The 26698-nt window shown below is 38.2% G+C and overlaps 1 protein-coding gene and 1 long non-coding RNA gene across 7 annotated transcripts in view; one reads left to right on the top strand and one right to left on the bottom strand.

The window, feature by feature from the left end:
• The window catches only part of ARHGAP15 (Rho GTPase activating protein 15), a 619196-nt gene extending 597868 nt beyond the window's left edge, over positions 1–21328 (top strand). For all 6 annotated transcript variants that reach the window (XM_021076338.1, XM_021076339.1, XM_021076335.1 and 3 more), the window contains one exon: positions 19809–21328. In XM_021076338.1, coding sequence (XP_020931997.1) covers positions 19809–19992 — 184 coding nt within the window. In that variant the 3' untranslated portion in view covers positions 19993–21328. The remainder of the gene's footprint in view (positions 1–19808) is intronic.
• LOC110257185 overlaps positions 10488–26698 on the bottom strand; it is a 30747-nt gene continuing 14536 nt past the window's right edge. Inside the window, exon 2 of the long non-coding RNA XR_002339460.1 lies at positions 10488–11038. This is a non-coding gene — a long non-coding RNA (uncharacterized LOC110257185). The remainder of the gene's footprint in view (positions 11039–26698) is intronic.

The following is a 26698-nucleotide window of genomic DNA, read 5'->3' as shown; positions in this document are numbered from 1 at the left end:
CTGATGATGTCATGGGCTTAAACAGTCACCATGTTGTCCCTGCAAATACGGTTCATCCCCTGGCTGTAGCCTCTTAAAAGCTACTTTCCCAGCCTGTGTTGCTTAGCTTTTTGTGATCTCTGTACTGACCCTTTCTTGTAGCTTCTCTCTGCCCCTAGAGCCACGTTCTGGGATGCACCAGCTTCCTTCTGATCTAGCTGGCTTCACCTTGCTCTTAATGTGCCATTGCCCCCCCTCTCTGTCCCAGAAGCTTGCCGGATCTTTCAGCTTGGTGTTGAACATATCAAGGGAATATCTACACAGAGGAATACCAGTAAAACCTTACTTCAGCCAGTTGAAGAGAAAGTTCCAAATTGTTGGTTAGAGAAAATTTAAAATGAGGAAAGTTGGAACAAGGAAAAGAAAGAAAATCAAGTTCTTAATAGGAAGATGTAGATTTTTTTCCCTGCCTACAGGGGAAAAAAAAAAATCTTTCATTGAGAATAAACCAATGGATTCAGAAAGATAAAAGATCATAAATGGCAATATTAGAAAACACCAAATTATGCAGATCATTTCATTGTTTAAGATACTCTGTGCACAAATTAAGCACCTCTGAAAACCACATTAGCAGTCACAGCCTCACAATTGTATGTATAACTAACTCAGTTTTTTGATGTATGATATTCACGGGGAAGCTAGAAGGAATAAATCCAGCTTGCAAATAAGCAGAACTTACTTTTAGGGTGGGGCTTAGGTCCTGAGAAAATCTTGCTTAACACATGGGTGGCAAGAAATAATACAAAAGGAGAAACTTGGGGAGGCCAACTTTGTATCATTAGTTAAGAACAGTTATGTATTGTATATGTATCCAACATAAACACTTGGCTAAGGATGTTATTCTACTGACAGTGTTTGCCTTTCCTTATGGTCATCAGCTGGTGACTACTGCTACTTGGCTGCGAAGCACTTCATCCATAAAGAAAAGCATCATAAGTAATAATGAGTGTGAGTTTGTGTTCGTTGCAAAGCAAGAATTCAGCTTCAACAAGAGATTTTTTTTTAATCCAATTGAAATGAATCAAACTGTTTAACCTAATTGGGCTTCTATAAATCAGGAGTTTTGTCATGTTAGTAATCCTCGTAGATAAGGCGTTGCGGTGAGGCGCTGTGCAAGAGCACAAATGGATAAACACAACATGAATAGAATCCATTGACCCTCTTCTATTCAGCAGCCTTGTACATCTTTCCTCTATTATCACTATTTAATAAAATTACCACTTAGTAACTGACATTAGTAGATCTTTTTAACCATTGAGACACTGTATTTTTCCTTTCTATGGCTTTCTCTTCAGTAGGCATACACAGAGACAGAAAGGCCTGATCTTTTGATGATTCTAAGTAACAAAATATGAGGGTAGAGTGAGTAAGAAATCCATGGGGAATGGGGTTTTAAAAATGTGTATCATGAATATTCTGTCATTTTTTTAAAAAACAAAGCAGGTATATGCATGCTAATTTGAAAGGATTACCAATCTCTCTTCTGTATCTATTTCTTTAAATCTGCCTCAAATAGTTATCTTGGAAAATAATTCTAATATATATATCTAAATTCATCATTTGTCTATTTTGACACCTCTATCCAGCTATAAATTTCCTTTTTTTTTTTTTTTTTTCTATACTCACTTAAGGGCAAGTTGGTTCAAATGCCCCCAGCAGCTTACCTCTCAAATTTCCAGATTCCTTCCCAGCCAGGAATGTCTTGTAATACTTCTATAGATGTATCTGATTTCCTTTTGAAATTACTTTTCCCCTGAATGGCACATTCCTGGCACATACACCGTCATTCCCCATCCAAATCCCATATAAACATTATTGATTGGTCACGTAACTCTTTCAACCTCAGGGTCCTTCCCCACAGAGCAGGCAGCCACCATCAGTCAGGTAAAGCCAACCTGTGTGTCATCTCTCTGCCAGAGCGGGTGTCTTGGTCCATTGCCACCATTCTTTTTTAGGTGTTATGAAAACAAAAATGCAGACTGCAGACACACCCTTATGCTTCCAAGAGAACAGGAGGCTCGTGTCTGTTTCCTTAAAAATCCCCAGTGTCTGCCTTTTTGTTTCATTCTTTATTTTAATAAATAAATGCATGTCTTTTAGTAAAGATATACTCGCATACCTTTATATAATAAGTATATTTAAAGTATGTACATAAATATGTAAGATATTACTACAAACCCCTTAAGTTATAGGACTTACTCATTTTGCCGTTGAGGACTGTGCTTGCCGTGTGTTTCTGGGCTTGTCAATTTTCCTTACGAATCATTTCAAATTTGAGGGAAAAGGAGATAATAAACTTTTTTAAAGTGTTAAATTGTTCAATAGCAGGATTTAGCACACAAGGAAATTAGAACTCCTTCAGTCCAGCTGCCCGATTTTCCAAATGAGGAAGCTGAGCCTGAGGAAGGCTAAGTGAATCCCCGAAGTCCTACGTGCAGTGAAAAGGGGAGCCAGGGGAGGAAAGAAGGCTCTTGTTTCCATGTACACGTTGATGTCCCACTCAAGTCACTAAAACCGGTATGCATTAATGAGATGACAGCTTCCTCATCAGCCACCTTCTTCTCCAGGTTCCTAAGTTGTGAGGGGTCCGTGGGACTCAGGATGTCTACAGAATTCTCTAGGTCAGTGAAATGGATTCTTTCTTACTTGGGATGATGTACACAATATCTGTAAGGAAGCAGAACTCCTCAGCACAAACCTCCTAACTCCTCTATTCTATTTTTGACACCTTAACCTAAAGTAATTTCACACTACCTCATAAAACCTTTGAAAATGGATCATTCAAGGATATTTTGCACTTCCTGAATTCTCGTTTCCAAAAACTACCTCTAAAGTTTACATTAGATTGCTGTATTTCCAAATTCTATTCTCCAGTCATCCTCTGTAAATTTTTTTTCCAAAAAAAAGTGAAAAGGAGAAGATGGGGGAAAGGAGAAAGAGAAAGAGAATAGACACAGAAAAAAATGCAACATCTTCACTGATGAGCTTGACTTTCCTTCCTGGACTTAAGAGGAAGCTGCTAACAAGGGTATCCGTGGACAGCTTTGCTCTGACTATAGGTAGAAAAGCATAGGGGAGTACCACATTTTTGTTCAGTTCAGCTCACTTTCTGCTGGAGCAAAAACGCCTGGGGGTTGAGGAAACATTTAACCTGCCAGTGACCTATAAAACAAAAACTATTTGTAATAACAGGAAGGTATAGAATGCCCAAATTTCCTACTGCAAGGAAAATAGGAGTAAAGTGGAAGGTAACACACCACCTAAACTCAAAGATTTTGCATTCTAATTGAGGGAGATAAAACATATGTGCATGAAATAACTTAGAGATAAAAATAAAACATGTCAACAACAATGTAATACAATCTGAATGTTTAAATGCCAAGAAAGCAAATAACGAAGTGATCAGAATACAATTCTTAAAGGCTTCTTCATAGAGATAGGCTTAAATATGGTTTTGGATATGGTGACTGACAAAGAGTGCAAAGCCGTAGGATAGACAAGCAGGGAAACTGACCTCTGGACCCTGAATGAATGCAATCTGCTTTCATTATCTTTTTTTTAACTTTTTTTTTAATTAATAGATTTTACTTTTTTACTAAATGAGAACAGATTTAGTTTTGTAGAAAACTGAGCAGAAAGTACAGAGAATTTCCACATACTCTCTCCCCCACCCCCAAAACACACAGACAGAATTTCCCCTATTATTAATATATTGCATTAGTGTGCTATATTTGTTGCAAATGGTGAGCCAACATCAATACATTGTTATTAACTACAGTCCATAGTTTACATTATGGTTCACTCTTAATGTAGTATACTATATAGGTTTTAACAAATATTTAATGTCATGTGTCCACAGTTTATAATATCATACAGAATAGCTCCATTGCCCTAAGAACTCTCTATGCTCTGCCTCCCTCTGCCCTACCTCCTAGCAATCAATGATCTTTCATTATCTCCAGAGTTTTGCCTTTTCCAGAATGCAGATACTTGAAATCATACAGCCTTTTCAGACTGGCCTCTTTCACTGAGCAATATACATTTAAAACTCCTCCACATCTTTTCCTGACTTGATAGCTCATTACTTTTTATCACTGAATAATATTCCATTGTCCCACAATGTAGCTGTCCCACAGTTTGTTTATCCACTCACCCACTGAAGGTTATTCATCATCTTTTTCAATTTAAAAACAAAGTTTAACTTACCTTTTTTAACCCATACATTACTCAGGTAGGAAACATGGTTCTCAGAACACACTATTCACCTTGAGACTTGTTTGTCTGGGGGAGTATACTGTCATTTTCTACAACATAATACCAGGTCATAATTTCTCACCTTGAATGTGAGCACTGGGCCACCTCAACCCTTTTGCATTCATTCATTGGTAACGTGTAAGCAAAGCATTTTAGAAGGTACAAACAAAAGATGACAGTCATGAAATTAATTTCTGGACTTTTTAATTAATATGGTTATTATAAATCATCTGTTGGGGGTCATATATTTTCCTTTCCTCTAGAACTACGGCGACATAGTTCACAATGAATCCGAATATAAATCTGTTTGAAATTATGCCTTTTTCTCTCTTCTTTACTGTGCTAATTATATCCAAAGAAACCAATTCTATGACTTGTTCAAAAGTGACATTGTAAGCTGTCATTGATTCTCTAAGTGGAAAAAAAGTCACCAGGCACACCTGTGTCTTTCTTTTTGACACCAAGTAACATTGATAAGCAAAATACTGTACTATTACTAATAAAAAAGACTCCCTACCATTTGAAGGGAATTTTCAATGAAAGCCATTTCCTTGGCTCCATAATTATGTATACATGTTGATTTTAAGACAGAACACAAGAGGTTTTGCCATAAAAATTTAAAAGTTCAAGCAGAAAAAAAAATAATCACAATATCTTTCAGTTATTTGCTGCTTGTATTTGCTTTCTTAAAATGCACAACTAAATGCTCTCTACATACAGATATCACTTGGTAGGTGGAGTATATTTTATTACAGGGTTATTTTCCAGTACATTCGGTATAGTTAAGGTAAAGTGTATTAACGTTCTCTCAAAATAATGATGAAAACAGAGTTATATGGTCATGAATGCTTCAGCCATTGTCAGGAAGTTAAGAACTGACAGGAGATCCAAATAATCAACTCTGCCTGGTGCATATACCGTAGTTTTCCCCTGGGATATCCAGTCTAATCCTACAATGTATCTGACTGGCATGAATGTAGAATTACTTTCAATAAAGATTTTATTTCAAGCTTGGATGATTTCCCCCAAAACATCTTGTCACTAAGGCAAAGTATATCATAGAATATCTGATTTTTTTTTTCCTACAAGTCAGCTTTTGAGGGGGGAAAATACACAGTTCAACCCAAGTACTCTACTCAGGTCAATTCATGTAAAAATCACATTTTAACATATCTAGACTGATTAAAGATTTGCTATGTTAAAGAAACCAGGGAGCTGTCAAAGAGAGCTCACTCTGAAGTCTGCAAATGTAAAGAATAAGTCACACATTTGCTCATCTACAATTTGCACTCCCCCTGCAGTAATATCCTCTTGGAGAGCAGGCAGGACAGATGACTCCAGGAGCTAACACCCAGCTTCTAGAGTATTTGTCTTTTTGCAAGTAAGGAACATTTAAAGGTCACATCTTCCAATAAGTATGAGATGGTTCCCAGGCTATATGAGAAATATGAATGGCCTGGTCATGATCACAGTAAAACGATCTTCATTTCTCTATTTATCCTTCTCTTTGTCTTTATCTTGTTCTCTTCCTTCATGATGTCAAATTAAGTCAGCATGTCAAAGGCAGGGGGCAGTCAGTAGCAGTCCACTACTCTGTTTTGAAGTCCCTGCAATGTTTCATGTTATATTTGCTTACATTAACTCAGCCTTGGTGTCACTTTGTTTAATTTATGCTTGGTTCATATATGCTTAAAAATATCTTAGGTTACCTACAGTCTCAATCCTTACTCACTAAAAGCACACCAATCACATGAGTTAGGTCCAATGGGAAAAGAATAATTATTTTCATATTTAATAATCATAGCATGTTATATTTATGCAATGTTTTAAATTCAAAATCCTTTTTATCTCATGTTTTATGACTAACATATCATATTCTGATAAAATGGATGTGCAAGAATGAAAACTCAGTGTGCATAACAGCAGATGAAAGGAGAAAGCCATGAAAACATCTAGGTTTGAGTCTTGGCTTTTTGTCATAATTGGCTGTGTGACCCTTGGACAGGTCATTTAATCAAGAACTTTTTAAGCCCCTGCTACACTCCAGATCTGCCCATGAAGCCTTTTAGAAACTCTAAGACTTGGGCCTCAGCCCTGGGCTACTAAATCAGAATCTCTCTGCTATCCTTTTGCTTTTTTAAGAGCTCCACCCAGGAGTACCCCCTGCGGCAAAATGGGATCAGTGACTTCTCAGCCGCACTAGGACACAGGTTTGATCCCCAGCCTGGCACTGTGAGTTAAAAGGACCTGACGTTGCATAGGTTGCAGCTGTGGTGGGATCTGGAGCTTTTTGCCTCAGGGTGGCCAAAAAAAGAGAAAAAAAAAAAGCTCTAGCCAGAGTGGAAAAACAGTGAATCCTAATCTCCCTTTCCTTTCTTTTTTATAAGATAACAAATGGCAGAAGCCAATGTAAATGCACGTAATAAAAATTTACATTTGTATGGAGTTCCTGTCATGGCATGGTGCAGTGGTTAAGGAATCCGACTAGGAACCATGAGGTTGCAGGTTCGATCCCTGCCCTTGCTCAGTGGGTTAACTATCCGGTGTTGCCGTGAGCTGTGGTGTAGGTTGCAGACATGGCTTGGATCCCGCGTTGCTGTGGCTCTGGCATAGGCTGGCAGCTACAGCTCCAATTAGACCCCTAGCCTGGGAACCTCCATATGCCGTGGGAGCAGCCCAAGAAAAGGCAAAAAGACAAAAAAAAAAAAAAAAATTTACATTTGTATAACTTATAAACATTTTTTTAACTTAATTCTCAAAAAAAGCCCATGAGGTCACTCTTAATATTAACTTCACTTTCTAGACAAGGCAAATGAGGCTCAGAACACTGGTCAGGCCTATCTAAGACCACATGTTGAGAGCTGAGTTCCAGTTTGCAGGCTCTCTATGGGGCAGTGGTTCTCTCCTCAGCACAATAGAATCACACATGGAGCTCTTATTGAACCCAGACTTCATCACAGGCCAGTTACAACAGATTCTCTGTGGGTGAGTGCCAGAATCTGATATGGTTTTTGAATGCTTCACAGACGGTATTAATACCAACCAGGATTGAGAATCTCTGCTCTAGAATGACCAGAAGTAGTTTGAAAAATATAAACTATTAATCATATAGCACCTTGGCATTATCCCAGTTTTGTTGGTGATAAAACATGAATTTGGAGTGGGAGAGACTCATGAACACAGACCAGGCCAGAGCTAGACTCCAGACTAGATTTCAGATCTCCTCTTTCAGAACCAGTTTTCTTTCTGCTGGAACTTTTCTAATTCCCCAGAGGTTATGGTCACAATCACTGGTTGACCTTAACATGGTGATGGTTATCTATAACACCAGTAGAAGGAGGGGTGGAGCAGACTGGAGAAGAAAGAGAAGTCAAACTATGATGTGGACCCAACAAAGCCTGGCCACCCTCAGGAGCTTGGGAGCATCTACACCCATCAGATTTGTCTCCAGATGGACTAGAATGACTCAGCTCTCCTACCCCATTGTGATCAGTCATTGGCCATGGGCTGTCTCTGAGGCTCCTTCCACTGAGGTGGATCTTGCAGAGGCTGAAGGCTGTATCTGATTGCTGCTAACACCTGCAGCTGGGACATCCATCCTTCCTAGACAGGACATCTGGGCAGCATATCTTGTGTCCACCACAGTCCATCCTTTGTGCCCCGTGAATCCATTCTTGTATGTTTATGGAGCAGCTCCCCAGTACTCTGGGAAGCCTCACCTCCTGAATAACCCTTTGATGAGGAAACTTCAGTAGGATAAACTTAAGCACTGCAGATGCTGCTGGGCCTGAGCCCATGACTAAAGCTTGTAGTCTTGTTCTTCTGTTATCCATTCTAGGTGGCCCTCAGTTATCACCCCTGCTGGTCATGCTGACCAAACACAAGTGACTCAGACCTTCACTCCCAAGGGGTCCAGACTCCTGACCACCATGTCTTCTCAGACAAGAATTGCTGCCTTACCCATTAATCATCACATCTAGGTGACAAGGAACTTGGAGGCCCTATACAGATCATCTGGGTGCTATACACACTATTCCCTATCCCTATTGTGTAATAGCAGCCCAATCTTCTCCACTTGATCATGGTCAATGACCTCTGCCTAGATGGTCACTCTTCTCTTGGCCTGCTGGTCCCTAGACTCAAGTAGCCCCAAGTGCCCAGGAGCAGCAGTAGCTTATAAAACAATGGATAGATGTATCATTCTGACACAGTGATACAAGATGAATAGCATCTTTGTTGTCTGCCATTTATTTTTCTCCTGGGGATGCCATGTTCTATTAACCACGTTCATAACTCTCTGTAAGTCAGGTCCCCTTAGCTCCCCCTTGGGCCCTTCTGCTTATGATTATAATTACAACTACCTGGCTTCCAGCAGCTAAACCCTACCACCTGGCCTCTGTTATTCCAGTGTTTATCATCCCCATTATTACTGGTGAGTCTAGTTCTGTAATGAGTTCTCCTATAGCCCACCCTGATTTACAGAGTAAAGACCCCTATAATTGCGGACAATTTTTTTTGTGGAGTATCAGCAGTGCTTAGCCATCGCCCAGTCTTTTGTGATTCAAATGCCCTAGCTGCAAAAATCCAAAGCATTTTCTCTGCTTTTCTGTTGTATCATCCCTCCGCTGAGAACAAAACACTGCTGACTGAATCTTGGAGAAAAGTAAGAGTGCAAGGAAGGGTGGGGAAGAAACCTGTTATTATACATTTTCCACCTCAGATCTAATGATAGTTTGACTTTCCCCAAATGTCCCTTCTTTCATCATTAATCTGGAAGCCCAAACCAAACTTTTTTTTTTTTTTTTTTTGTCTTTTTAGAGTTCCCAGGCTGGGGTCTGATCAGAGCTGCAGCTGCCAGCCTACACCACAGCCACAGCAGCACAGGATCTGAGCCACGTCTGTGACCTATACTACAGCTCACAGCAATGCCAGATCCTTAACCCACTGAGTGAGGCCGGGTATCAAACCTGCATCCTCATAGATACTAGTTGGGTTCATTACTGCTGAGCCACATTGGGAACTCTCCAAACCACATTTTAAACGTCATTCAGTTTTCCGTCCAATATGGAAATCTGGAACATTCCTGAATGCCTTGTGATGGGGAACTCATGGACTATTTATGCGTAAAATATTTAATAACCTGATATATGATCACTATATTTTTCTAGTACGCATATGGAAAACTCTATATGAAATAATAAGAGTAGTAATGTCTAAATTGTGGGATTATGAGGGATTTTACTTTCTATTTTTCCTTGTCTACATTTTCTAAATTTTCTATAATAACCTTTTGAAGTAGCCTATTTTCACAACTCTAATTCTTCATATGGAGGTGAAATTGGTCTCTGGGCCAATTCCAGAAACTGGATTTACTAGAAGAAAGTAGAAGTTTTCCTCCATATCGTGGCTTTTTACATTCAGTCATCACAGCTTCCCTAACTGTTCTTTTTCCCAAACCAAACAAGGTCAGTCCCTGCCCTGTACCATTGAGGAGCCTGTCTCTCCTGAACACATTCACCCTGGAGCTCACTGGTTGTGGAGCTTCTATCTTAGAGTCAAGTCACTGTGAAAACTATCTTAAACATCTTTTTCCTCAGAAAGTAAAATTAAGTGTGGATAATTGAATGTTGATACCCAAATTGAAACGGATTCTCTTTTAGCTGTTCTGGAACCTTTTAAACAAGGACACAATTTTCAAGAACACTGCTGAAGATTTGTTATAGATGCCCTTAGTGGGAACTGAAATAGCTATTCTCTGCACCTGTGTGAAAAGGAAAAAAAAAAAAAAGAGAGAGAGAGAGATTGATGAATTCTGACTTTGCATATTGATAGCATTCCTTTTATTTTTATCTAACATCGAAAGACAAATATTTAAGTTCCATATTTTCCACTAATGTCTTATAATTAGGTGCCTTATTCTGCTTAGCCTAATTAATGCTGATCCATGCACAAACCTCAGTGTTCTCTATAAAATGTTACTAGTACATACTAGTGTTTTAACTGCCTTACTGGACGAACTCCAAGTAGAGAATAATAAACAGTCTTTTTTTTTTTTCTTTTCTAAAAATACTCCCACCATGTAACATATTTCCTAGCTTTTCTCCCTAAATCCAGGGCAATGTCTTCCCAGGATGGTCCTATTATCCATGGTTATTGGTAGATCAGCAGAGCTTGGGGAATAAAAATTAAGTCTCCTTTTACTGCTGACGTGGTCAAATGTGGATGGCTAAAGCCATTTTAAAACTTAGGAGAAAACATTTAAGGGAAACTATAGCTGAAATTCTCAATGTAGCTCACCAATAGTGCTTTTCCATTCACAATGAGAAGTAAATACATTTAGAAGTTAAAACTGTGTGAATATTGAGAAAAAGACAACATATATATTAATTTGGTTTTTCTTCCACCTGAACACTCTTTTCAACTCTCTAAATGTATTCTTGGATGTGAATTAAGTGATTAAAAAAATCAAAATATGTCACCCAAGATTGTGTTGACTTTCTGACTCACTTCTCTTCCAAGTCGGCCTCAGGCCTCACTATTAGGAAACCTCTTGATGTCATACACACAGTTCTTGAATCTCAGTTATTTGTGGAAAGAATATCTGTCTCCCAGAGGAATAAAGATCTGCATCTTCATCTTGGCACAGCTGCTAGTTAACACTGTAACCTTGAGTGAATTATTCAGTCTTTCTTAAGTTCATTTTGTCCATCTGAAAAAAAAATTGTCTGAACATTTTCCTTCACATCTGAAAAAGAAAAAAAAAAGAGAATATTCTTAATGTATATTAAGTGCTAGTGCAGAATATACACAGAGACAGATCTTCAACAGAGGAGGAAATACCAGGTGTGTGTGTCTGTGAGTTGTAGGAAAGCATCAGAAATAATGGAGAATGGCAGTTTTTCAACCAATGTTATTGGGGGAATCAGCTAGCTTTTGGAGAAAAGTAAATTGAGATTACCATCACATTTCATACACTAAAATATATTGAGATGAATTAGAGGATATGGAAATTAAATCATTTTTAAAAACTAGGAAATATATTGATAGTTATCTGATGTATTTAAATGTGTGAAGTTTATAATAACAAAAACAATGATAGAAATTCCAAAAGAAATAGTGCTGGATATGACTACATAAAAAAGTCAAATAAAATCAAGAAACAAAAGAATTGGGAGAATATAAGTACAACAAAGTAATTAAATGTTACACATCAATACGTAAAAAAGTCACAAATCTCTATGTACATGGATATTTTTTGTAGCATTGTCTGTAATAGCAAAAATTAGAAGCAACCTAAAAGTCCATCGGCAGGGGAATAGTTAAATAAATTAAGGTATTTCCATACTATGAAATGTAACAACTTTTTAAAAGGATGAAGTATTTTTATATGTACTGACTTGGAAAGATGCCCATGATATATAGTTAAGGGGGAAAAAAAGCAAATTGTAGCATATTATGTATTTTTTTTATCTCATTCTCTTTTAAAAGGAAAATTATATATATATACACATATATAAAGATACATAGATGGATGGATAGATAGAAAAACATCCAGAAGGAACATCCATCTGTTAATTATAGTTATCATGAAGGAATTTGACTGGAAAACCAGAGAGGATTTTACCTTTTTACTCTACATCCTCCTGATTGGCACACTTTTTAAAGATTATGTATTAGTTTTGCTATACAAAATGATTAAGTGGATTAAACCAACAAACAAAATTATATGCTCTCAATAGGAAAGGGGTAGGAGATATGAACAACTATTCACTGCACTGCCTGCTTTTTTTGCCTCATTCCCCAGCCTTCAGCACACTCTCCTCTCCTCGATTCCTAAAACCACGCAGCACAATCTTACCACCGGGCTTTCTACCTATTATTCCCTGCCTAGGTTTCTCCTTCCCCTGGCACGTGCACATAAGCCTCTCTCTGCCCAAGTGTCCCTTCCTTAGAAAGAGCTTCTGGGCCCTTGTCCTCTCTCTGCACATTAAAATTATCTGGGTGCTATATTATCTACAGCCAGCCAGGCTCTACCCATCCTGAGTAAAGAACAGTCCCTGGAGATGAATTCTAGTCCACCAGGAATTTTTAAAAAGGCCCTAGGGTCAGTGGAAGAAACACTACTCTTCTTAGTTTTTCTTGAAGTGCCTTAAATCACACTGTGTATAGAGTAGTGTATTTGTTTGTTGTCTGGTACTCCCACTAGATCATGGTCAGGGACTTTGTATCTTTCACTCATTGCATCATCCCCAGTTTCCAGAACAGTGTCCAGCATCTAGCAGGTGCTGAGTGATAGCTGGTCTATTGAGTAATAGGTTTTGTGAATGAATAGCAATTACCGTGAGTAACTCTTTACAGTTACCAGTATGTTTTTTTTTCCTTATTATACTTTTCTAAACTTTTCAAACTCTAATAAAAATGTATTAATTTATAATCATAACAAAAGAAATTGAAGCTGATTTTAAATGCGCCTTTGAAATCATGATATATTTGAAACACAATGATTAGTGCATAATAGATATTCAACAAATAGTAACTACTGTCATTGTTCCTTTTTGATATCATTTATGATGTAAGGGTTTTGGCTGTGATATCCCATTTTATCTATGGTTGCTGTCACCTTATAGAATACATATTCCAATCAGAAATAAGTCATTAAGAAGCCTACAGGTTATTCATTTTTTTAATTTATCAGTCTGCCTACCTTATTGTTATGAATATTGCTTTAAAGATACTGTAGACTCTCCCTGCAATGTCCAATCCATATAAATATGAAACAATTGGATAATTGAAAATGTTTCAATCTTTTGCATTGAAATCAATGCAAAGGAGGGTACTCAATAAATGCAAAGAATAAGACCATGTTAGCTGTGAATGTATAACTGCCATATAAAGTATCTTTTCCAAAAAGTGCTTTGAAAATATTACATACACATGGTTTTAAAGATAATTTAAAAGCAAATCTATCCAAATAGAGCAATAATTCCCATTTAGGAGGGTAGTTCTTTTGCTTGCTTTGGAAAATAATATGATATTTAAGTATAAAAGTGAAGACTTTACAATTAGTTTAAACCAATTTATTTATAAATTTATATATAAAAATTATTGAATCACCAGTTAACAACCACCTTGAAATACCTTAGTGTGAAATGCCAAAACATTTGTGAACGTGCTTCTGTTTTGCAACATTTGAAAATTGTTCTAACGTGTAGCCACGACTTTAAGGGAGAAGGTCGAATTCCTGCTAAGTCCCTGGTCTTTTAAAAAAAAAAAGAGAAAGAGAGAGAGGGTGAGTGTAGACAGTAGTATAGTTTGTGCAGATTGAGAGTAGGCAAGCATATGGTGAGCATGGATTCCCCCCAAAGTAGTTACAGCACATAGGAAACATAAGTTGAGCACATTGAAAATTTATTCTATTTTTAACAGCCTCTCTTCACTGAAGTGGTCAAAGTCACAATTAACATTTCATGTCCAGTGGCTAAGCTGTATATTGCAAGCCAGGTGTGCCCTGATGGAGAAAGTACATTTATACCCCATTTTCCCTATTCAAGTTAAACAGTCCTCAAGTTATATGTGTTGGAAAATCACAGCCATCCAAAGATAGAGAAGGGAATACTTTTCATACACCTCCAATAACTTGAGACTTGTCCTGCAGGCAATTATGCGGCTTTCTACTTCCTTTGCAAGTCACTATGGTAACAGCAAAGCACAAACTTAAAAGGAAGTTTGCATCCATATATCTGTTTGGAGCTGGACTGTTATTAAATGCATTGGTTTTCTTAATTAGGCATTAATTTTGAGTTTCACAGTAAGTCTTTCAGTTTGAATCATTTGGCTGAGATTTTAAGCAGCTAAGAAACTTCTTTGAGTTAGCAATTCAGGTCACTTTTGGAAAAACTTACCCAGCATAAGACTATGAGGATTTTTTTTTTTTTTTTTTTTTTGGTCTGGGGTCCAACATCTGTAGCACTGGATTATAGATTGTTTCTAAAATAATCTTAAATCGATGGATCATTGCTCCTTCCATTTGGGCCTCTGGCATTTCTTCTCCTTTTTATGGTGTAAGATGTATATCACCTGTTTAATCTCTTGCCAGAAAAAAATGAATTCTTACCCACTTCAAGATTTTATAAACTTGAATTTTACTTAGCAGTATAAGAGTTCCTTTTACAGTGAATATATATTAAGTGCTATTTTGTGAACAAATTCTTAAAATCATAATTTTTTTTGTCAGGCTATTTTAAACTGAGCAATATTCATAAATAATCTTTTTCCAAAAAAGTTTGGGGCCTTTTTCCTACTAGTCAAGCATTCACAGGCACTGAAATTTGAGCTCTTGATGTTGCTTCGAATCAAGTATCTATGCTATAAGAATTTCTTGGGAGTAAACTAATGGCGAGTAAACACATATGCAAAAGAATTTCCAAATATTGCTCTAAGATCTAAATGTCTTTGCACCTTCTTACCCATCCATAAATTCACTGTGTTGTCATCTCTCAACCATGTCTCTGCTCTCACCTTTCTCATTCAGGTGTGGTCTTTTGCCTCCTGGTCTTCGTTTTGTCCCAGAAAGGGAGTTTCTTTCATTTCTTTGCTGAAAACATGTTAAATTGTAGCTCACAATTTACAACACTGTCATGGAGTTAAAGGCCAGATGAAATCTAAGCCCTACCAGAGGAGTGGAACTTGCCAGAAATGACCACAGCCTGACCTCTTTGAGTGAGCTGCTATAGAGTTCTGAAGCTGGGTGGCATAGGAGGGTAAAATGCAAAAAATTTCAGACGTAATTAGTAGTCCCTTAGCAAAGCACACTAGAGTAAAGTTTCCTTATATATGCTCATTGTCACTCAAGAAAGATGATCTATGATGTTCAAGTAAGTTAGGGAACACACGAGTAACACACAGATGGACAGGGGTAGTTTTCTGCAGGACTTGTCAGAGCCTTTATTATATTATTATGCACTGTAAATTTCCAAGAAGAAAAAAATGGCATATAATTTCCTGTAAAACTTATCTTACTCTAGAATGCTATTTTTGTGAAGTATGTCACAGAAATTGTGTTTTGCAGAGCTCACTTTAGTGAAAGCTGTCCTGGAAGTACTGCCAAACCCATAGAAAAAATGTATTTGGTTTCTGAATCAGATCCTCCCCTCCAATAATACAACTCTACTGCATTTTAAGCTACTAGAAGTACAAATTACTGTTTTTGAGAGTTTTCCATCTTAGATACTAGACTGCCTTTTTTTTCCATGCAGGGCTTTTATTTTTTTCAATAGCCTACACTTCTCCTCTACATATGTTTTATGAGTTGAAGCCTTCAGAAATAATGGCACTTGCAAGCCCCAGCTAGTCCCTACAGTGAGATTAGAAATTATGATATCCATTGATTTGATGTAAAAAAATTGAGATTTAAATAATTTTGTAGGTTAGTATTCTAGCTCCATTTTGAAATTGTGATTGACTACTTATGTGGTCCTAAATCAACCACTTAACTATTTCAAAATCTATTGAGATAGAGATTAGGTAAATTCATATTTGAATAGTGAAGTTTACAACAGCAGGAATTTATTTTCTAGACACCCCCAGTTGGGGGGCCTTCTTTCCTAGAAATGTCTATCATCACCCCCTATTATTAAAGGGATTTAATCTGGAGTTCCCTGGTGACTCAAGGTGTTAAGGATCTGGCATTGTAACTGCTGTGGCTCAGGTCACTGCTGGGGTGTGGGTTCAATCCCTGGCCTGGGAACTTCCACATGGAATAAAACCAAAAAGAAAAAATAAAAAAAAGAAAAGAAAAGAAAAAAGGATTTAATCTAGCTTGAATGTCATTATGCAAATATATTTGCCTATCTATATGAATCATATACTTACGTAGTTGATAACTTCAACCTCTAACAGCCGTTCACCTTTAGCATATTTTCTAACTTAAAGATTGATTTCTCAATTCACCAACTGCTGGTTGGTTGATATTTAAGACATAAATTGCCAATGAAATACACACACACATGCACACACAAGCTCACATTCTGTAACAGTGAAGAGGCAGGATAGCATGTATTCTCTATAACACACATCCACATTTTCTTAACATTCTTTCTTAACTACATTTGATTTTTCTAAAAGTTATTGCAAGTAACTTAATTCTCCCAACTTAGGAAAAAAATTCTAAGCTGCTATGGAAATTTAACCTGCAGTAATTCCTATATAACAAGAATACAAAACTAGATTTTTTTGGTCAGATCTACTTGTGACAAGATGACTTTAAAGCGCTCATGAAGTAAAGCTAGTTTTATTAAAATTACATGGAAAGTGTGCAGAGAAATGGACGCAAAAGACACAGGTTGAGATGGAATGAATGTTCCACCTTCATACATATGGAAGAGCACAGAGTGTATGCCTGTCTACAGGAAATTTAGGAACTTGATGAATAGGCAGAAATCCCTTACAGGAGTCCTCTCCCACCTCCACTTGCCAAGAAAGGAAACCTTCCCCTGCGGGGCTCTGAGGCTCCTCCTCTTTACTCTGTTGGAACTCAGCCTTGGTTTCCTCTTCTACAGCTGGCCCTGCTCTGGGTTCTCAGACCAGGCCTTTTGCTGTCTAGTGGAAAAAATGTAAAGAACTCTGAGAAAGTTTAAAAAATCACCTAATCTCATGTTTTCTCTCTTCAAAAACTGAGTCCCCTGCTGTATCTTTCCAGAGTGCCCTGAAGAGCCGAGTCACCCCTCCATCACCCCAGTTTCTCAGATACCATAAGACCTCTTCTGGCTTCTACCCTCATGACCTCCTGACCATCACTGCTGTCCCCTCCAATAATCAGCTCTTGGACCTCTCTTGATTTCTAGCCTCACCTTTCTGAGTTTGATGCAGTTCTGGCTCCCAGCCACCCCAAATCTCACTGTTCCTGCTCCCAACTGAAATTATAACCATTATTAAATAGGAAAATACACTGTCCAACTTCAGTCTGTCTTTATGTCTCCCAGTCTCCCTGGACACCAGGTCCTAAAGTTCCTCCTCTGCATCACTCATTCACCATCATACTTGCAATAGTCTCTTGTTTTTAATTCTGCTTTCTTCATGCTCTGTGACCTGTGAGCCCTGTTCTCTGCTAGATAAATCTTATCAGCTTAGACCTTTGCTGCTAATGAGTAATGTTATTAGAGTAATTTTTACCTAATAGGTGCTTGATTAATTGATCAGTTATTTGTTTAACAAATGTTTAAATTATTATTGTGGCAGAATCAACAAATGAGTTATCCCAAAAAGGTACTACTTTAAAACCGAAATAGAAAAACTGTTTTCTTTCACGGTGAATCTTACTAGTGATTTTTATAATAAGGAGGTCTGGGAGAGGCTCAAGAGAGACTGTAAGCCAAGGTAAATTGGTGTGTTAAAGGGAAGCAAAGCCTCTCTCCATTTGCTCCCACTCCAGGTTAGGAGACTGTCTTAAAATCATTCTACAGACTTTCAGTAAATGTAGTAGCAAAGTGGCACAGTTTCTTATATTCCAAAGGAAACTCTAAACTCGAAGTCTCTGATAATTCACTGATGTTTTAGAATGTGAGAATCCCTTCCAGAAATGTAGTCATGCCAACAGTACTCACAGGTACAAATGCTTTCCATTTAAAGGAGAAAAGTGGAAATGGAAGGCAGGATATCTTGAATATTTAGTCCAAGTTTAAGAGTCATTTTGCCCACAATAAATCCATTATAACTGAGCTGTCAATCACAACGCTACAGTGAGGAGTAAAAATCCAGACCCTCTTACAGAAGGATCTGTAATCATGTGGAGGATGGTAGAGTGAAACTTAGCCCAGTTATTAAACACAGGAGTCTTAACACTCCAGGGCAATGATGCTTCCATGGGTGCTGCAACCCTCCTGCCAGAGTGTGAGCCTTAGCACTGTGTGATATCAGGTCCTGCACCATGTTGGCCTCAGTTTCCCATTTGTATAAAGGGCCTCATGGGATTGTTATGAAGATTAAATGAGACCAAAAAAGTTGCTTAAAAAAAGTTATATGTCAACTTAAATTTAAAAATAAAAATAAATTTCAAATAAAAAATAGAGTTGCTTAGAAGAATATTTAATTATTATTGATACTGAGCAACTCAAGGACATCTGGCTGACTGTGAACTTCTGCTGTGGGGAGTCACAAATTGAAGGCTTTGGCTCTTCTCAGTCTCTTTCTGGAGAGAGAAGGCATGGTCTCTTGGTCATAGAAATGGCACTTCAGAGACCTAGGTTAGTGCAAGGATGGAAATAGAGCAAGTCGTCCTTCCTCCCTACCTACTCTTTGTAGTTACAAGGTAGGTCCAGGTAGGTCCACATATGCCAAAAGGAGTCTTCTAAAGTCCCACCAGGGCTCCCACATTCCCATGGGCTCTAATACCAGAGACCCCACTGCCCCACTGCCTTGCAATAGTGTTCCTTTGCTTCGCTTTATTTTCTACGCTCTATTTCCCTTGCGTAGGGTGTCTCAAGGAATGCAGAGTTTAGTGTTTCTTAGCTCCCTGTCCTTCCATACGCTGTTCCTATTTCCCTAACATCACTAAAACCTCACTGTCCCTAATTTTAATGTAAAACCAAGGAGGCTTCAATTGTGAGAATAAGCATTGTTTTTTGTTTTTTTTTTTTTTTTTTTAAGTTTCAATTTATAGGATGGGGCTTTCTTTTTAAGAGTCCCATGTCAAAGCAGGCAAGGCGTTACTATTAATAAAATCATATCCTAACATTTCATTGGTATTCCAGCTCTCCACACAGTCCTTACACAAGCAAAATTTCATAGATTCCAGTGAGACTCTTTTCCTGTGCAAACGCTACAAGCTTCTGTAGTTTATTGAGATGTGAGCTAAACTGAGTAAAATGCACGGGAACACTTAGAATTTTGTTATACATCTAAATGCCTTAGAGCCTATCTGCTCAACAAAACATATTCCAGTTAGCGTTTGTCAGGAATACTTTACTCAAGTTTATCACTAAAAACTTTATTATCTTTTCAGTCTTTACATCTACCCGCCATCATTAGTTAGGTGTATAATGTTCCATTTTGTGTTTGGCTTCTTATGTATTTATATATGTCTCACCTCTTTCTTCCATTGACTATAACCACTTCAAAGGCTGAATCTTGCTAAACTCTCCACAATAATTGTTCTAATTTTTGTTTATTTATTCATTCATTAATTCTACAAACACTTGTTGAACATCACCACGGCTGGTACTATGGGAATAAAATCCTTCTGCCAGAAGTCATAGGTTCTATTTCCATACAGTAAAGAATAAAGAGTAGAATATTAAATAATGTTGTGGTAGTTGTTTTTCTGGAACCTGAGCATTTTTTGTTTGTGTTACAGTCTCTGTTTTGCCAAAGCCACTTAATACCCTTACTTTCCTTCTTTAAGTTGAAATTTAAGAAAAGGAATTCAAGAACACAGAAATTTGCAATTCAGAAGTTGCCACAATCTTATTCAAAGTCCAGTGGACTCTCTTTTTATCCTCTCTCTCTCCATCTCTCTACAGGATAGTGGCCAAAGCATCCAAGAACCTCATGTCCACACAAAGCTTAGGGATTGTATTTGGACCCACCCTCCTGCGAGCTGAAAATGAGGCAGGAAATATGGCAGTACACATGGTCTACCAGAACCAGATCGTGGAGCTCATGCTGAGTGAGTACAGTAAGATCTTCGGCTTGGAGGAAGACTGACAGACAAGACAAGTTACAGAGTATATTCACATCTGTCTCAATGCCTAATATTTTTACATTTCTGTAAACATATTTCTGAAATATTTTTTTCCTTTCAAGCGACAGATGCCTCATTTTGTGAAAACTTAATGATGATTTTGTGTTTAAGTTCCAAACATTTGAATAAAATAGTTGACAATATTTGCCTATATGTGTTCTACATTAACCCCTTCAGTGCTGTTCCTTCCAGCACTTCTAGGCATACATTATGCATGCTCCACGCTAGGAAATAATGTGCTGAGGACAGCGAATTTCCAAAAATAGCCTTAACGAGACTCCTGGGCATTGGATATGCGGCTGTGTGTGTAAATATGTAAGTGTGAGTGTGATTGAGAGTATGGGTGTGTGTATACACAGGAATACAACATCCTTACTATCCTGGCTGCTTCAGGCATGTGCGCACGTGTACACAAATAGAACCAAAAGAGAGGGTAAGGTAAGGCATAAATTAATAATTTGGAGGGCCACACCCAAGGCATGCAGAAGTTCCAGGGCCAAAGATCCAGCCCGCACCACAGCAGTGACAACGCTGGATCCTTAACCCACTGAGCCACCCAGGAATTCCAGTAATTTTTAAATAGAACAAAGGAAATCGAGGATCTCAACCAAAATAGACACATTTCATCTTTCAAGAACATTTTTGTAAGTGTAAATCTAGTCCAGCTATCCTTGGTTCTGTACGCTAAAATTTACAAATACATGTTGAATGGCAATTTTTCTAAAAAAAAAAAAAATGACAGTTCAAAACATTCGCCATTGGATATGCTTTTTTACATCAACTATTTGCAGTCCCATAAACATAGTCTTATAAATTAGAAGCAAAATTAGTGCCCTGCAATTTTGATCTTTCTTTTATGCAGAAATTACATGACAGTTTGTTTTTAATGTTGACATCCATTTTGAATCTTCATCAAACTGTATATCTTCCTTTTCCCTGGCTATGTCATTTTTGTAGAATTTTTATTATACTTCTGAGGATGCTTTATTGGTGAATTATATTAACGCCATCTAGAAAGAACTTTTTTAAAAGTTTTATTTTCCCCTATACCTAAAGATTACTTGACTAGACTTGGATTGCTTATCCAATTGGTGGCTAGTTTCAATTGTCATGGATAAACAAAAGGATAACTGTCTAGAATATATCAAACATTGTTTTATTTTGAAAACTATGTTCTAGCTGAACACATCTCATACCCGGTTTTGTGAAAGTATTCAGCTGATAAAAATGTAGAGTTATGTTTGACAGCTTTTTAATCAAATTCAAACAGAATAAATAAAACTAATCCAGTGTGATAAAGAGTAAGTCTAGTTATCGATTTGTTCATAAAATGAAAAATAAAGCATGTAAATAATACGCGTGAAGATGGATCCAAGAGCAAACACTTAGAGCAATAACAGGCTCAGAGGCCTGGGCTGTCTGCATGGATGGGGTATACGATGGAGGGAGAGAGCCACTTGAGAGATGGCCAGATGTGCATGCAGCTCCAGCATCCCTAGAGCTGCCTGAGGAAGGAGAGATTTCCTTTGCTCCTGTTGAATGTCTTCACTTTGGCAAAGGCTCCAGCAAGTCGGCTTATGGCCAAGAACACAAGCAACCACAATAAATGCTGAAATGTGGTTTCATCGAGTGGGACGTATACAAATACCACAAAGCCAAGGAAAGTCATAAGAGGCAGAACTCCATGATCTAAAGTCACCGGTACCAGTGAGCTAACAGACTTGCCAGCTTTAAGTTCTTCTTTTATTTACAGTTGTACTTAAGCCGTTTGGAAAAACATGGAGACATGAAACGGGAGTTTCTGGCACTCTGTTTCCAGTCTTCCTCATTTCCATCCACAGCATTCCATATTCTCAATTAGGTCTTCTCCAAGGCTCCCATTACTTCTTTTGAAAGGGGAGGATTAGGTCAAGCAGTCCCAGCGTTAAAATCTTATGCCTTCCTGTGTCCATCTTTAAAGCCATTCCAGGAGCAACAGCCAGAGAGAAGCCACACCAACAGCCAAATAGAAGTGGCACTACCTGCTTTGAGTGGGGACTCACAGCCCCCCATCTCTACTGCTTTCCAGATTTATAATCTTCAAAAGCAGCCACTTCTTGATTTCCAATCTGATGGGATTTAGCCTGATTCAAACCCTAGCTATGTCCTGTCCCTGCCTGCTAAGGGCATTTAATCAGAGACCGTGTCCTCTCTGGGAAAAGACTGCTCCAAGATGCTGAGCCAAGGCACCCCTCAGGGATCTGACTTACACACACTAAGGCATAAAAAGAGTTATACGGGAAGGTCATCAGATTCAATGACATCTCAGAGACAGTGACGATGGTAAATCAACTGTTCCAAGCTTAAAAGCCAAGACTGTAGGTACACTAGGTTGCCTTACTAAGGGGTTAGATTCATAAAATTGATCAACATTCTCCCTCGATAAGACATTTTAAAAAAATGAGCATTTCTTAACCGCCTTATTTGAGCCAGATGCAAAGCTAGACTCTACTTATCAAATAAATACAAAGTAAGGTAAATATTACTGTACTTCACAGTTTCATATTCCAGAAAGGGAGATGATCCCCTAAGGATTAGTGACAGTTCAACCTCAGACCAGGAACTCAGCCATCTTGATAACCCTGTAGCCCCTGAAGCATAGAAATGCTCAAAAAGTATTTTTTCCAGGTATATTGATCAAAAGATATTTTTGAAGGAATGAGGAAGCAGAAGCTAGTACAGAGATATTAAGAAAGTTCAGTGGGTCGACAGAACCAAAAAACAAATTGTGCCTGGGGAGTCAGGGGAAGCTTCATGAGAAAGGTAACTCTTTCAATCTAATCTTGACCAAGGTGCCCCATTATAAAATTAACCAGACAAGAAAAGTGGAGAAACACATACAAGGGAGCAGGAATGGCATGGACAAAGTTGAGAAAGACCTAACATCTCCAAGAAAAAAAGAGAAGCTCACGTGAAGTGTGTGCCTGGCAATTTTGGGGAATAGAGTTGGGAAAGATATTGGGGTCAGATATAGGATGTAATAAAATGTTTAGATTTTATCCTATAGGCAGAAGAGATTTAGTGGAGGTTGTAAAATGAGAAACTTTATTGCTTAAGAAAGAGGATCGCTAAATTCACCAGCAGACAGAAGAAACAGAATACTTTGAGGACACTGGTATTTTCTCCCATACGTTTATATGTCGGGGTAGAGGTAGCTGGGGTATATACACACAGGCATACAGCATGAGTGCATTTTTTAACATTTTATAGGAATGCAATAGATAATCCCTTAGAAGCATTTATATATTACGATAAGTGAAAACTTTTAAGAAATTATAACCTTAACATAATGGAACCACAAGTCCAAAACAGTCTCCCTGGACTAAGCTGGTTAGTTCATTCCATTTCAGCATAGATTTACCTACCCAGGACTTAGGAAGTTGCCCCTCTTTCTTACACAAAAAGCTTCTTGGAGACAGTATTTATTCCATCCTATAAGTTGCATGTCTGACTTTACTTAGCATGTGCCATATGACAGGATCACCATGCCACAGCTAGTAATTGAAAGCCATATGATAGTTCTCTCTATCCAATTAGAAAACAAAGGATCCAATTAAGAAAAATTAGAAAAGCTGTTAAAAGGGAACAATCACTTGCCAATGATGCTGTCCTAACAGTTTAACACAGCTAGAAATTGACCTGTATTTCTCTTTTCCACATTTATTTTTTGTGAATTATAAGTTAATCACCCTGTCAATTCCTAATTAAAAGGCCCTGCAAAGATTTTCATCCAAAAGGACTGTCACTAAGAGTTCTGGGTCAAATTGCTCTGTTGTCAAAAATGAGAAATAAAACCAAAACAATATCAAGTCTCTCCTGGGAAACACAAATCTTAACACACACACCAAAAAAAATACAACAACAACAAAAAAAGACTTTCTCCAAACATCATAATCATAAATTATTTCCTCAATTAAAATGTTTCATCTTATCTTTAGAAAATATATGGATCTTTTTCTTTCTCTTTCTTTAAACCAAGGGTGGCAAACTAAAATGCTTACTAGGGCCAGGCAGCAATGTAAGGAAGTTGTAAAGAAGAGCAGGCCTAAGGTACTAGAAAGTGGTAGCACCTGGGGAAAACTCAAGCTCAACCCCTGGCCTAAAGGGTCGGCTTCTTCTCAGCTCAAGCTGACATTGCCTATGTGGGAACATTGGCACAGTATCGCCAGACCTTCAGATCATTCATGAAAAGCCAGGCAGTGGCAGAGGATTGGAAGTCAACAGTAAGGAGCATTCACTTCTGACCTACTGCACTTCTGAGATTTACCCACCTCCTCTTAATTATGACTGCTAAGTACAAAGCACCATTTGTTGTTACACAGAACTCCCATAGCAGGCTTATTTCCATCTGAATGTTGCTGGGTTGGGGTAGGGTTGATTCTGGTATTCCAACAATGATTTGACATTTAACAGTAATGTCTTAAGATATTTGGACCAAGTCATGCCCAAGTCAGATGAGCATGCATGCTGCTGCCTCCTGCCTCCAGCATGATACTTGGACAATCAGGAGGTCACTTCTGTCTCACCTGCTCTGATTTCTCCCTCCCTTCTCTTGGAGCAATGTTGCTTCTTTGGCCAGAGGACCACCAAGAAAAATTAGTCCTGGAGTGACCATTTTGATTAGCTAAGAATTCTTCAAGTTTTGTTACAAGCCGGGATCTGCACTTCATACATACATACATGTATTTAATCTTCATAACTCTATGGGGAGAGCTACTGTTATTATCCCTGATTTATACTTGGGGAAATTGAGGGGAAGAAATAATGAAGTCACCCAACTTCATAGAGTTGGTGTCAGGTTAGTATTTGAATATGAATCATATGGCCCCAGAGACCCCTGCCTTATCCACTGTACCATACCTTCACTCAGGGAAAAAAAAAAAGGAAGAAATGTAAACACATAAACACCCTAAATATTTACACCCCATGTATGGGAACTGGTCACTCCCCTGTTAAAACATCTAATAAGAGTTTCACTTTCATACCAACTTTCATGAAAGAACCAAAGGAATATTATGTATTTCCCCAAAGAAATATAGAGTAGCTTTGCTGTTATCAGTAGATGAAATCTCATTCACATTATTGCTATTATAGTATTAACATTCATGTACCGTTTCATTTTCCAACATAGCACCACCCACATCATTACATTATGGAGAGGACGGTATGGAAGCCTCTTCACCCCACATCTTTCAAAGTACCTATTTGGATGGCTTCTACTCCATGTTACATCATATCATCCTGCGTTGGATCATATTTGTCAATGCCCTGTTATGATCCATCTTCTCATACTGCCTAATATTGCACTTAAATTAAATCTGGCCCTTTAGGGGTCTTGGGCAAGATGAAAAAAAAAAATGGGTCCCCAGCAGTCTTTCTCTTAAATATAATTGAAAAAGAAGCAGGCATCAAAACATGCTGTGTCTCATGCTGCCGGAGAGTGATCCTGAATCATCCAAATGATGAGAATACAGTGAACATCTTGTAAAAAAAGATGACAATTTTCTGTAGCAGTGTTGTCAAAATGAAAATGTCTAGCTGACTTGGTGAGAGACCTGGCAGAAGGATACACACACACACACACACACACACACACACACACACACACAGATACACACATACACACACCCCTTATAGATTTATCCAGCTGAGTTTTGCTAGCTTATGCTTGAAGTGAAGCATGCAGGGTCCACGAAATCCTTAAGCAATCAGCTTGATTCTATAGAACACTCTTCATTCAATTAGGATAGTGTTAAGAAAGCAGTGAGGGAGAGAGGTAACACTATGCTCAGAGTTGGTGCTCTGTATACACTTGTTGGATGACTGAACCAAGACAGACACCCAGAACATGAGCAACTTATATATGAATATGATCCACGGTCGGGTTTCTTATCAACTAATCTAGCAAGTTACATGTAGTCTCAACCCACTGGTATCTTTCCTGACTCCTGGTCTCACCTCTAAGGATCATCTAACAGATATACCTGCAGCTAACTCTCTTGAAGTTTAAGTCCACAAGAAATGCTTCTTTCCGAAAGCTCGACAGTAGATAGTCCATGAGATTCACTAACCTAATTCATCCAAGTCTTAACAGCAAATTCTGATGTCCTGCTTTGGGTGTGGCAGAGCCCAGGCATCTGTGACACCCACTGGCATCTTCCACTTGCCTTCCCTGCACCATCAAATTCAGTTTATGTGTCATATAAAGGCTATAGAGCATAGGCTTTTTGACCCATGTATGAAAAATCTCAAAAGCTAAGAGATTCGGCAAATACAAAGCAGGGGCCTGAAAATTCCTCACTTTCCTCTGGCACCATTTAAGCTGACAAGTTTACTTGAGACACGCACACTCACATTCTAAGAGCAGGACTTGCGCTAACCATTCTCACATCACTAGCAAAATGTGTTCTAAGTCCATATTGTGCAGCAGACTTGAAGACGTGTGGATTTTTCCACATCATTTGGTGACATTTTGCACAGTTTAATTTCTGCTCTTTATCGCTAGGCCCTACCTTTTTTTCCCTCGCAAATATTCCACCAATGGGATTTCTTTCAGTATTTTAACCCTGGGCTCAGATTCTTTCCTTTCCTTCAGCACCTATTTGCAGTGCTGCTGCACAGCTTTGCCAT

Source organism: Sus scrofa, chromosome 15, assembly GCF_000003025.6.
Source record: "Sus scrofa isolate TJ Tabasco breed Duroc chromosome 15, Sscrofa11.1, whole genome shotgun sequence".
NCBI lineage: Eukaryota > Metazoa > Chordata > Mammalia > Artiodactyla > Suidae > Sus > Sus scrofa.
Note: the sequence above shows the minus strand (reverse complement) of the source record. Positions and strands in the feature narration are given on the sequence as shown.